At 44.0% G+C, this 12,470-nt stretch overlaps 1 protein-coding gene across 1 annotated transcript; it reads right to left on the minus strand.

Moving 5' to 3' along the window:
- Positions 1–12: 12 nt before the first annotated feature.
- Positions 13–10,313, minus strand: LOC133086882 (uncharacterized). Its single transcript, XM_061183597.1, has 4 exons — positions 10,131–10,313; positions 6,399–6,534; positions 4,411–4,501; positions 13–231 (listed from the first exon to the last, which is right to left on the minus strand). Exon 4 carries the CDS (start codon positions 217–219, stop codon positions 13–15), a length of 207 nt encoding a protein of 68 aa, XP_061039580.1. The 5' UTR covers positions 220–231; positions 4,411–4,501; positions 6,399–6,534; positions 10,131–10,313.
- Positions 10,314–12,470: the final 2,157 nt, after the last annotated feature.

Genomic DNA, 12,470 nt, shown 5'->3' on the forward strand with positions numbered 1-12,470 from the left:
ACAGGGACGGGCTCACCGAGTTCCTCTCGGGCTGCGGCAGAAACAGCTGCTGAGGACAGCGGCAGTGGCCCACTGCTTGCTGGGCGAGTCCCTTAGCGCTGGCCACCTGCACGCCTTTTTCCTCTTTGTTTTTCTCCGCTGTGGAAGTGGGTCCTGTCCCCTTGCGGCTCCAGCATTCTCTGGGTGTGTGCCTCCTGCTGCCAAAGGAAAATCTCGCATCTCCAGGGCACACTGGGAGCAAAAAGAGCAAAAACGGAGACATCAAACACCCTTACAGCAGGACCGAGGCTAAAGCACCGCCAACTTGATGGTGCAGAGCTAGATGGTTCCTCAGCTTCCATCAGGGTTAAAGGAAAGGGAGATGTGCATATTCCGGCCAAAAGGCCCTGGTGCTAAAGCAGCTGAAGAGTGACTAAGACTTTCTGCCAAGCATACAAGCCTCCCACCCAAGCTTTGTGTACCAGGCGTTTGTAAGCAGATGAGAAAGACATTTTTATCTTTAGCCATATATCCTCCCTTACATTGCTCTACGTCCAGATACAAAACCCTCAAAAACCTGGGTTTTTCTTTCTTCAAAACAATGCTTTGAAACTACTGAGTACTCCAAATCCATAGCAACTATCTGGTGTTTCACCTCTGATGGCTCTGAAATGTAACCAACCCATCCCAATTTCAAACCATGAAACAAATTACTCGCTCTTTATATTCTCAGGGCCTCAGGGTGGGGAGACATTAAAGGAGGTACTTCTGAAATCAACTATTGAGCCAATACCAAATACAATCAGTTCTGTCCCATGATTTCTATGATCTTTCTACTAAATTATGCTGAGTACGTGTCCTGTGTTCTCACTGCTTAATGACAGGAGCTGTAGGCATGGGTAAGCATGGGAATGATCCATAATGCGGAAGGTAAAAGAACATCTTTGAAGGCTAAGATATTTTTTGAGCCAATTTGCAAGGCTAATTTGAAGCATAAAGGTCAAGAAAATATTCCCAAACCTAGCCAGAGAACAAATGAGAAAGCCCTTTATTTAGGGAAGCCTAAACTGGTTCAGGGAAAACCAAGATACACTTTCAGTCACTGCTCCTTCCAGGGCAGTTCCAATGTGGTTTTTTGGTAACCATTGTCCCCCTGCACCTCCCGCTCTACCTTCTGGTATTTTACCCATGGGGTATAGGACTGAATGAGGATATTAGATGCAGGATTAGTGGCTAAAGAATCAAAGGGAGTTAGAAGTAGCTTAGGTGTTACATACACTTTGAGAGGCTCAAGAACTGGACTAAAATTGGGAGGGTCCATTATATTCTAGGACTTGGCACTGAATATGATCATTGTCAAGTGTTAGACATCTATTTCTTCATTTAGAAATTTGCAACAGTCCCAGCGATTTTACCTGAGACCATGAAAGGAATTTATGGAAGTTCTGAGTGCGTACAATCACATTTTTTTCTTTTAAATGAAGAAGTCAGGAAAAAGAACTAGAATACAATGTTATGGAATGTTTCTATGCTGACCTTGGGAGAAAGCATCCTAAAAACATTTTGGTCTTGATTATATTTAAGGTTGTATGTTTATCCCCCACCACCTTTAGCTTTTTTTTTTTTTTCCAGTTTAGACTATAAACCTGATTGTGGTTGTCAAGTTCAACATAATATATGATCATAAACCATATTGTAACCTCCCACTAAACGTCAGGAATCACTGGTAAAACAGAAGTAGTAAATGAATCTTGCATGGACAAAGCCATCAGAAAACATTTACCTCAGGAAAAAAAGAGAAGTTATCACCTATATAGTCCCCTTCTGTAACTTCTTCTGGTACTTTCTGTCTGCATCACACATTCTAGCACTCAATCATATGTCGAAATGAACAGTCCCATGTGTATTTTTTATCTGCCTATGTAGACTATGCTCTTTGAAGACAAGAACCTTCTTTTCAAGTTCTTTGATTTTTCTGTAATACTCAGCATAATGTACTAAGAATGTGGTTGGACTCTTGGTGATGTACCCAGCTCCTCTCAGAGCAGAAACACCTGGCACTTGTGTTGCACTCTCCTTCCAAAGAAACTCTAAACATATTACAAATATCAAATCACCTCAATCTGCCAGGCATTTCTGATGAGCTGGTAGCAAAGATTATTTCTAATAATAATAATCAACGGCATTTTACAGATGAATGGACGGAGCACACAGGTGTGAACAGGCTTCTCCCAGGTTTCGCATCAGTGCTCTCTGACCTGCTCTTTCCTCTAAGCCATCTCCTTACCATTACTTTATGGGTGGAAAGACAGCACAGGAGGCTGAAACAAGCTTGTGGGCTCACCCAGTGATAGGAATAAAATCCAGGTGTTTTAACCCCTAATCCAAGGGGGTTGTTGAAATAAGTCACCCTAGCTTTAGCCTGACACCAAAAACCACCAAGCAAGAAATCTGCCAGGTATCTTATCATACAACCCCAAAGAATAAAATGAGACTCTTGCAGCTCCTACATTTTCAGGTTAGTGCTCAACTGTTTACCTTTAAGGACTAGAAAAGATCTTCCACAGAATGGTTAATTGTAGCCAGAGTGAGATATTTCCCCAGTATCACTAAATCTCCTAACTCTAAGATCTGCTTATATAATTTTTCTCTCTTTTCTTCTTAAATAATACTTAAAATTTTTACTATGTGTACATACTAACTCATTCACAACAACCACAGAAGGCAGGTCTTACTACTATCCCTATTTTAGAGATGAGGAAACTGAGGCTCTGAAACAGTAAGTAATTTGCCCAAGTAACTTGGGTCGCACCCCAGTACGTGGTGGAGCTGGCATTCAGCCAGGCACGCTGGCCGTGCTCTTCATCACTGCAGTGTGCAGTGCCTGGCTAAGCACGGACTTGGTGGACAAGGTGAGCCAGTACATAGAAAATGCTTAGCAGCACAACATAAACATTCAGGTTAACCATGACTACAGCCATCCTCTAGCAAGCTCACTCATCTATCCTGCCTAATGGCACTTCTTACCTTCGCCGTCTCCAACCATCATCCTCCTCTCCTAGTGCATGGCCTTGCCCAGGACTTAACAGGGATAAGAGAAGTCACCAGGCAGGATTCCTCACCACCAAATCTGCAAATCTCTTTTTATCACCTATCCCATCTTTCTTCCTTATTAATGAAACCGAAAAAATAGCCCACTTCTCCCCAAAGGTCAGTCCTACCACAGGTGGTCTAGGTCCCATCCCTTCCAGCTTACTGAGCACCCTCACTCTCGCCGGTGGCCACCTCTCTACGTCCTGCATCTCCTGGATATTTCCAATCAGCTTTCAGACATGTTGTAGTATCTTCCAGATTAAAAAAAAAAAAAATTAAAGCAAAACAAAACCAGCTCTGGCATTCTATTCCCCTTTGGAGCCAAGATTCTCTACCAGAGTTGATAAGACACAGTCTTCAGTTCCTTACTTGCCATTCACCCTTTAACCATTTTAAACCAACTTCTACCCACAGATCACAAAAACCATGACTTTTGTTAAGGTCACCACTGACCGCTTGTCTAACCTCATCTTACTCCATCTCGTAGACTCTGCCAGTTGATCACTTCCTTCTTGAAGCTCCCCTCTCTTGGTTCCCATAATACCACACCTTACCAGTCTTCCTCCTTCAAGTCACTCTTCATCTGCTTCCTTTGCTGGCCCCTTCTCTATCCAACCTCTACAATTTTGAGTTCCTCACGACTCTACCCTGGGGCTTCTTCTCTTCTTATTCTATAAGTTCTTTACATGCCAACAACTCCCAAATTTCCATCTCCGGCTCAGCTTCTGCTCTGCTGACCTGTATACACAACTGCCAACTTGACATCTCCCTAGATGTCTGAAACCTAACAAAGACAAAGATGAATTCTTCATCTGTATACAGCCTCCCTCCCAAAAGTATTTTCCCTTCAGTTTTCTATGTTTTAGTAAATGGCACCTTCATCCACCCAGCTGCTCATGACAGAAATTTGGAGTCATTCTTGATACCTCTCTCCCTCACCCCTAACCTTCCATATCAAGTTGAATATTTTTGCTGAGTGAAGAAAAGCTCAGCTTCAGTGTTTCTTCTTCAGAGAGAAAGGATACTGTAAAGCCACTAATCTAGACAAAATTCTCCATTACACTCTTTTCATAGCATCCTGTGTTTTTCCTTCACAACATTTCCCATGTTATATGATTATGTGATCATTTGCGTAACATTCATCTCTCATGCTAGGCTCCGTGAAGGCAGGGATCAAGACTGATTTGTTCATCGCTGTATTCCTAGCACTTACTATAGTGTCTGACACATGCTATTTGCTCAAAAAATATCTGTTGAATAAAAGTTGAAGCTTTTCCCCAAGATCACCTTTCTAAGCCAGCCATGCTCTCTAGTGCTATCATCCATCAGGCTACTCACCAAAACCCCAAGGGTCACGATACGGCAGTGCTCATCCTGGAGGGGAGGAGCTTGCGGAGTCCAGAATCCCTGTCTCAAAGGTGACCCTCACCTGGATGAGGATAAAATAAAGAAGAAGAGTTTCTAAGTGATTAAAAAAAAAATCAATAGTATCATTTTGTTACTATCTTAAGAGAAGAACAGGTTTCCTATTTATTCTAGAGTATTAGTTTAGGAGGAAGTTATCACCTCCCATGTAAACAGAATCACCTTCCAATTATTAAAGGGTATATTATCCAATCTGTAGATCTCTCAAGGGCCTGGTGACTTTCCCTCCTTCCCAACTGCATATTTTCTTTTCAGAAACTGGAAAAATATTAATAGCAAATAAAATCAATTTTTCTACTTTTCTGAACATTTAGTAGGAAAAAACCCCTCACATTTTTGCTTCTTCCCATTCCTAATTAGTACAGAGAATTGAGAGCTGACTGTAAAGGTGAAAGATTCAAAATTCCAGACACACTTTTGAATTCACAAAGTGCATACCATTCACAGTTCCTCCCTACTCTCAACTGTAACTCTACATGGCAAGCATGCAGCAAGGAAATTTATTTTCACATACTTTTGGGGGAACATATGACTGAACAACAGGACCATATGATTTCCTTTGCTTGAGAGCCTACTGTGTGTGAAATGCTATACTGACTTGAGCTAGATAATTCAATAAAACACTAAGTAATTCACCAGGCAGAACAATTTCCAACATTAGTCCTTGTAAACTACAATTATAACACCAAGCCTCCCCCTTTGCCCAGAATTTATAGTTTTGAAATGGCAAGGAAGAACCAAGTTCCAGATTGTCCTAAGGCCAAATTATTCAGGAATCTTTAAAAGGAAACTCTATAGGGTTAACACAAAGTTGTAAATAAATTCACAAATTAGTCTAACTTAGGTCAGAATCACCTCTATAATTCCGATTTCAACTCTTCCAATGATCCTTTTCCACTCTCCTGCTCTAAGAAGTCAAGTTTATTACAACTATGTCATGTTTAACAAATTTCACTTCTATGCTATGACCACTACACCATAAAAGGCATAGTATCAAACTTAGAATGTGGAACTAAAAGGCCTCAGGATTCCATTCCTAGCTCATTCTTAACTTCTGGCATGCCAACTACTAAAAGGCTTCCTCTCAGAAAAAGCACACAATAGGAAGAACCAATCTTTCCAAAACATGTGGAGAAAAGAAAACTATACTATGGACTTATATAGAAAACTTTGGTTCAAACAAAATGCTAATATATGTTTTCGTACTCAAAGGGTAAAAACTCACCTACTGTCCTTCAAGCTAACAAACTTTAAGCAAGCAAATAAATTTATATCAAGCTCAAGAGTTTCGACAGAATTTAACCATTCAAAAATGAACGTCATCTATCATCATTTAGAGTAATGGCTACCCAAAGTAAAATGTCAGCACAAATATCCCTTCTTTGTGAAATTTTCCTTGATTCCAAACTATCCCCAGGAATGTCCTCCATGGCCCCACAGCATTACATTCATGACACTGTTAGAACACTTTAAAAATTGTATCCCTGTTATGTACAGTCAGGGAACCCCCTGAGGAAAGGGTCATCATCTCAGGGCCCAAAAGAAACTCAATAAATGCTGGTTGATTCGTGTATTATCATGAGCTTGAGGCTTGTGTATTGCTACTCTTGCCTCACATTCATACAAATCAATGATGACACAATAAATACTTGTTTAACTTCTTACCATCTGCCTTTCCTAGGAAATAACTTATTGCAGAAGTCCCTGTTCATAGGAAAGTATAAGGTAATTGCACTTACAGTTATGACTTGCATTTAACTTGATGACCTCTGCCTTGGGAACTGCTACAATAATGAACAAATATAGTTTTAACTTACAAGAGACCCTACAGAAGCAGAAACAAAATCCAAAATGCACAGACTGAATCACAGAAGTTACGTGCTCATCATCGGGCTCTTTACCTTTCAAGATGTCCAATTTGCTCTCTCTTCTAACATTGGGACGCAGAGGAACTTTCCAAGAGTGATCTCTGCCTCCCAAACAGAAAGGAATTTTTAGGTCAAAGTGGAGTAACACCAGCTAGTCCCACATTCAGTCCTACAGGAATGAGAAGAATGGAAAAGTTCATACCCCATCACACCATCGGCAAAGAAAACCACCCATTCCCCAATGCTCTGTGACCAAAACAATATTTGGAAGAAGGAATAGTAAGAAAATAATTAGGTCAAAAATGGGGAAAGAAGGCAAAACCACTAAAACTCAAAATGCAAGAAGCTGGAGCACTATAGCCTACTTCTATCCTACTGAAGACTGGGAAGTTTAGAAAAGCAAAATCCATCAGGCACAAAAGCCTCATTGTAATCACTGTTTTTAACTTTCTCCCCAACCAAGAACAGTTATCACAGGTTGTAAAATAGACTTTTATTTCATATCTTCTCTATGCCCTTGTTCTTAGCATGGTGAAGATGCTGAAAAAAAATATTACAAAGCTTAAAAGGCAAGTGGCCATTAGATAATTCAACTTTCAAAAATCAGCTGGTCTAGAGCAGGACCTCTTTCTTAACCTGGGATCCACGACCTCTTAAGGGGTCTCTGGAGAGACTTAGGAGGGGTGGCACCTGTGAACTTGGCTGGCGAAAATTTTGATCTTCATACTCACTAACCTCCAAGTAAAAGTTAGCACCACCTTTAACTGTGAATGTAGGTAGCAACCCACAGCAGTATTAGCAATTCCGTGACTATGTCGCCAAGAGGAACCACAAAACACTTCACATCACATTACAGTTATTGCAGATCTCTCAACATAATATTTACACTCATCACTACTTCAAAATTATAGTATCATTAGACCTGAAGCTACATTTTGTTATTTAATGTGTTATAAACATACAAACTACTGTATTACAATTGTCTAACAGTTTGATAACTGTTTCCGTGTCATTTGTAATTCTATATATTTTATGTTATACATTTAAAAAACATGATTCTCAGAAGGGGTCCTATGCTTCGTTAAATTGCCAAAGGAAAACATGGCACATAGAAGATTAAGAACTTCTGATCTAGAGCACATAAAGTTTCTATAGACCCTAACATAGTCACCAAGGCAGACAGACAAGTAAGTCATTCCATTAGCAGTACTTCATAGTTGAAAAAAATTAAGCCACCAGGAAGCCAAGTAACATGTCCAAGGTCACACAAATTTAGAGTCAGCATCAGCCTAGGTTAACACTCACAGCATGTATAGTCCCACTCTCCCATGGGGACTTTTGCTTACATTTCTACAATTGTCATCACTATCCTGTTTTACCACTAAATGGGGAAGAGGTATCACCTTTCAAAACTAATATAAAACCAAAACCTGGACAATAGAACAAGGCAGATGTATAAGGTACTCCTTTTTGTTCCTTGATCAAGCATGCTGCTGTAATTGTTACAGAAGCTGAATTTGGTCTGTTCCAGAGATAGCAGTTTTTTACAAGTGAGAAAAAAGTTGGGCTACGTAAACTTTCATTCCCAGAAGTGTCTAAGGCACTGTGCAGATAAGCATTAACTTGTTAAGCGCTGCAATGCGTTGTGAGTGGTTAGAGCAGTGGTATCCCCACTTCATAAATGGCAAAACTGGAGAATAAATATGAGAGATTTGTTTAAAGTCACACATAAGTCAATGGTAAAACCAGCTTCCTGATTCCAAGTTCAAGGCTCTAACCACTATACCAAATCACCATGATCAAATATTTAGTTGATTATAATGCGTGTGAAACCTCTGTACTTTTTTCCCCTACAAGCCAGAGAGCATTTTCTTTTGATCCACGGGAGCAGACACACTTCTGAAGGCTATGGGAAAAATATCCCATAGAATAAATTCCAAAGTACGTAAGTGCTTTTTCACTTACACTAGTCATCTAAGAATCCAGGTCAGGAATCCTTAGCTCAGGAGCCAAGTTACTAAATAAAACCTGCCTTATAAGAAGAGAGCAGTATGGAAATTGTTCCTTCATCTTTTAGTCAATGACCTTCTTATCGATCTACCGTTATGTTTAGGAACTATTATCATCTTACATTCAACACTGTTATTACAAAATAATATTCTAATGGTTCAGTACCATTAGATCCTAGATTCTAAAACTATTAAAGGTCATCCCTATCTCAACTTTGCATTAAATTTTCTCTTCTTATCCAAACCGCAAATTAATGGAATCCTCATTCCCCAAAGCATCTTTATGCCATCTAACTGCTTTTACTAACCCATTTCTGTGTCTTACAGATTGGGTCTTTTTCAATAGTTAGTAAGGAGGTCTTTCTTAAATTTGTACTTAGGACCATAACATTGTTCACACTAACTCCTTGTTAAACCTTCCCATATCATTAGTATCCAGTCAAAAACCAAAGTCAACAGAACAACCATGTTGTACAATCTCCATGAAGAGTGAAAAGTTCTTGTCTACACAGGAGTCTTATCTATCAATATTCATTTGCACCCCCTACCCCTTACTCTCAACTACTTATCCTTCCTACTTGCTAATTCTGATTCATCACTTTGTGCTCAGTGTACAAGAGTCCAGATCTCTGACCTAAGAATAAACACTTAATTCTTGAATACATCAAATGCTAACAAATACTCCATCACACACCATTGATCAAAATGTAACTCTTTACACAGCCACTCAATCATTTTCCCACTAAAGTCACTGCCAGGGATCTGTCCATGTCTGCCCTAACCAAAGTCTAACTCTGCACCAATTCTACCCCACCTTAGTCTCTAGCTACCAACACATAGTTATGTCCATTTCTCTACTTTGTCTAGTAACTTTAATAGTCCCCAACTGTCTGCAGTCTAGGCTCTAAGTCACTCCTCTCTATCACAGGGCAGGGCTCTGGAGGACAGATTTCAGACCTCCTCCTTCAGGCTTGGGAGCCTTCACATAAGGCCCCCAGCAACACTGCTACAGGCCTCTGGCCCTTCTCTCTGAACATAATAACCAACCCCACTGTTTCTTCCTTGGGATATCTCCATTTCACCAGGCTCGCCCAACACTAACCAGTGACATCTTAATAGTCTTTGCAACTTTCAAAGGTTAATGGCTACAGCTCCACTTTGGAAACCACTGGTGTGTCCACGACCCCCACAATGACTCAGTGACCTAGACACCCCCACCTCACCTGCTGGAGCCCTTTACTACACGAACATTCTTCTTCGCTTTCACTTCCCCCCAACCCTCCAACAAGTCACTGGCCTGCAAAGTCCCCTGTACCTCACTATCCATCTCCGGGGTCTAACAGACCCCACCAGACTCAACTCGAATTCCCTCATTTAGCTCTCCATCTCGCCCCTCGAATGCCCCTTCATCCCAGGACCCTGGGACCGTCCCATCTCCTCGTTTAGTCTCTCCAAGCACCGCTTGGGACACAACCTCTAAAAAATAAACCGAGAGATGCCTCCGTCTCTCCCCACCGCTCAGTGAGCGGTGGGCAGAGGACGCCCCCCCATCTCCCCACACAGGTTTCTCTAGACTCAACTCTAAATCTACGACCTCGACCCCCACCGCTTCTCTCCCCTCACCCCACCCCCCCAGCCCTTCGCGGCTTTCGCTACCCCTGCCCTCAAACCCGCTCAAAACACGCGGACGCGGACCCGGCCCCCCCACCCCCGGCTTCGGTCCTTCCCCTCCCCCTCCCTCTGAGGTGCCACTTACCCCCGAGGCACGAGTGGGGGAGGGGAGAGGAGGAGCAGAGTAGGGGAGGGGGCTTCGGTCCGGGGCGGCTCTCAGCCCCGGGGGGCCGGGGCCGGGGCCAGCGGCAGCGGCGGCGCAGCGTCTCCCCCCGGCGGCGGCAGCGGCGGCGGCGGCGCCGTCCCACTCCCGCAGGCACACATAGGCTCCATTGTCCGCCGGCACCTCCCCCTTTCCGGCACCCCCTCCTGGTACCGCCCCTTCCCCCTCCCCTCGGCCCTCCCCCAGCCGCACCGCGCCACGAAAGGTACCGCCGACCCCGCCTCGGACGCGAGCGAAGAAGTGCCCCCTCCCCCCGGCCCCGACGTCCCGCCCGGCGGGGGAAGGGGGAACGCCCCTCCCCGCCTCAGCAAGGGCCCCGCCGCCGGGAAGGGCCCGCCCCCCTCCAAGGGAATGTCACTTGTCCCCCTTCCGGAACGCGCGTAATGGTACCAACCGGCCGCTTCCTCCTCCCCCTCCCCTGCCTTCCCGAAGAGGCTCCGCCCCCTGCGCCCCGCCCACCAAGTAGCCTCGCCTCCTCGACCCCGCCCCTCCCTACAATATTTTACTATGGGGCCGCCCACCGCCGGCACCACCTCCTGCTTTGCATGGACACGCCCACCAGGTCCCCGCCCCAGTTCGTCACCCGGCCAGAGGTGACGCCTATTCCCCACCTTAAAGAGGCAGAGCCCCCTTTCTCAACTAAAAGAACCTCCCAAAAGGCTGGTGGGGTGGGAGGGGCGGCCAGGGAGGGTCTCTTCTTTCCCGCACCTTCCTCCCCACGCGCACACTCACCCGGACCTCCCCACCGCCTCTCGCAGCATTGAGAAGCAGCCCAGTGGAAAAGGCGCGGAGGGGGGAAGGGCAGCGTGGAATCTGGCCATCTTTGACAGAAATACATTGGGAGCTGCCAAAGGAAGGGGTCTTTCCCTCTCACTTCCCTGCTGTCCTGGTCCCGGCCTCAATCTTCAAGGCGACCCCCGCACACCTCCAGGATGCGGTTCCACCCTGCCCCATCCCCTCTCCCGTCCCTTGTCTTCACCCCTCAATCTCTGCACTGCCTTTGCTGTTGCCGGCTTTCTCCCCTCCCAAGGGTGCAGGCCCCTCTTGGGGTTGAACTCTCCTCCACCTTCTCCAAAGCACATTCTCGCCAGGTCCTGCAGATGCGTTGGCTGGTGCAGGGTTTCCCCTTCCTTATGGGGCCTGGCCCAGCCCCGCTCACGCATCGCTACCTAGTGCCCATTGAGGACCTCTGCCTAGATCCTCGAATCGCTTCACAACCGCTTTTTTAATCGCAGCATCACTTCCCTGATTTTTAGAAGGCCTGTGCTTTGGAGAGCTCAAAGCCCGGGCATCCCGGCACTGTCCCCTGTGAAGTGAGAGGGTAACCCATTAGACTGCACTTTTTCTTAGAAGGAAAAATGATGGCATCATGGTGAGCGCATGTTGCTGAATAAAGCTCAGATTCCCACTACTCCTGTTTTATCTTTGTGGCCCTTGTTGCTGCCCTGCCCAACTGTTATTACAGACCCGTCTGCTCCACAGCCCTCCCCAGAACACAGTGTTACATCTCTGTGTTTGTAGAGTCTTGATCTAAGATGTTTCTGCAACTATATGCACTGGCCCGGCAGCTTTTCTGAATCAGTTAAGCGAAGACTGCTTATGTTATAATGTACTGCGTATTCTCCCCGAAGATAGATGGAGGCAACATGGCCAAGAGAAGTAGATAAATTTTTTTCTGCTTTTGCTTCTACCACCATGGTTTTAACCAGGTACTTATTTCTATGTCACTTTCCCTGTCTAGAAAATAGGAAACCTTCCTTAGGGCAATCTTTTAACGAATGATGCTGGTTGTAAAGGATGGTACAGGAGAGCCCAAAATGATAAAGCTTTCGAAACCATTTAAAACTGTAAGCTGGTCATGTAAGTTTCTATACCATGGCTCCGCAGCTTAGATTCTATGAAAAACTGTTTTTTCATAGCAAGATGTTTTCTCCTTGTCTTCTGTTATAACTGAGCATATAAATAAAGAAAAAAGACAAAAGCAGGTATAAACAATATAAATTTAGGATCAGTTGAAGGATTCCAAATGGGAAATAATTAAAATGCTTTCTTGTCAAGTTTTGGTGATAGAATATTTGATGAAACATAGTAGGGACCTCTGTAAAAAGAAGGCAGGAGGAAAAAGTCAGGTATGGACATATGAAAAGACAACTAAATCCAGAAATATGCAAGAAGCATTTGGGATTGCTAAGGTAGATGGAAAGAAGGGATTCACAGACTTATCTGTAAGAGAAAACCACTACTAAAATAAATTCTGGGCTG

Source organism: Eubalaena glacialis, chromosome 3 (assembly GCF_028564815.1).
Source record: "Eubalaena glacialis isolate mEubGla1 chromosome 3, mEubGla1.1.hap2.+ XY, whole genome shotgun sequence".
NCBI lineage: Eukaryota > Metazoa > Chordata > Mammalia > Artiodactyla > Balaenidae > Eubalaena > Eubalaena glacialis.

What these genes read in the sequence shown, in the direction of transcription:
- LOC133086882 (XM_061183597.1), bottom strand. Translation starts at nt 219, where the DNA reads ATGCGAGATTTTCCTTTGGCAGCAGGAGGCACACACCCAGAGAATGCT.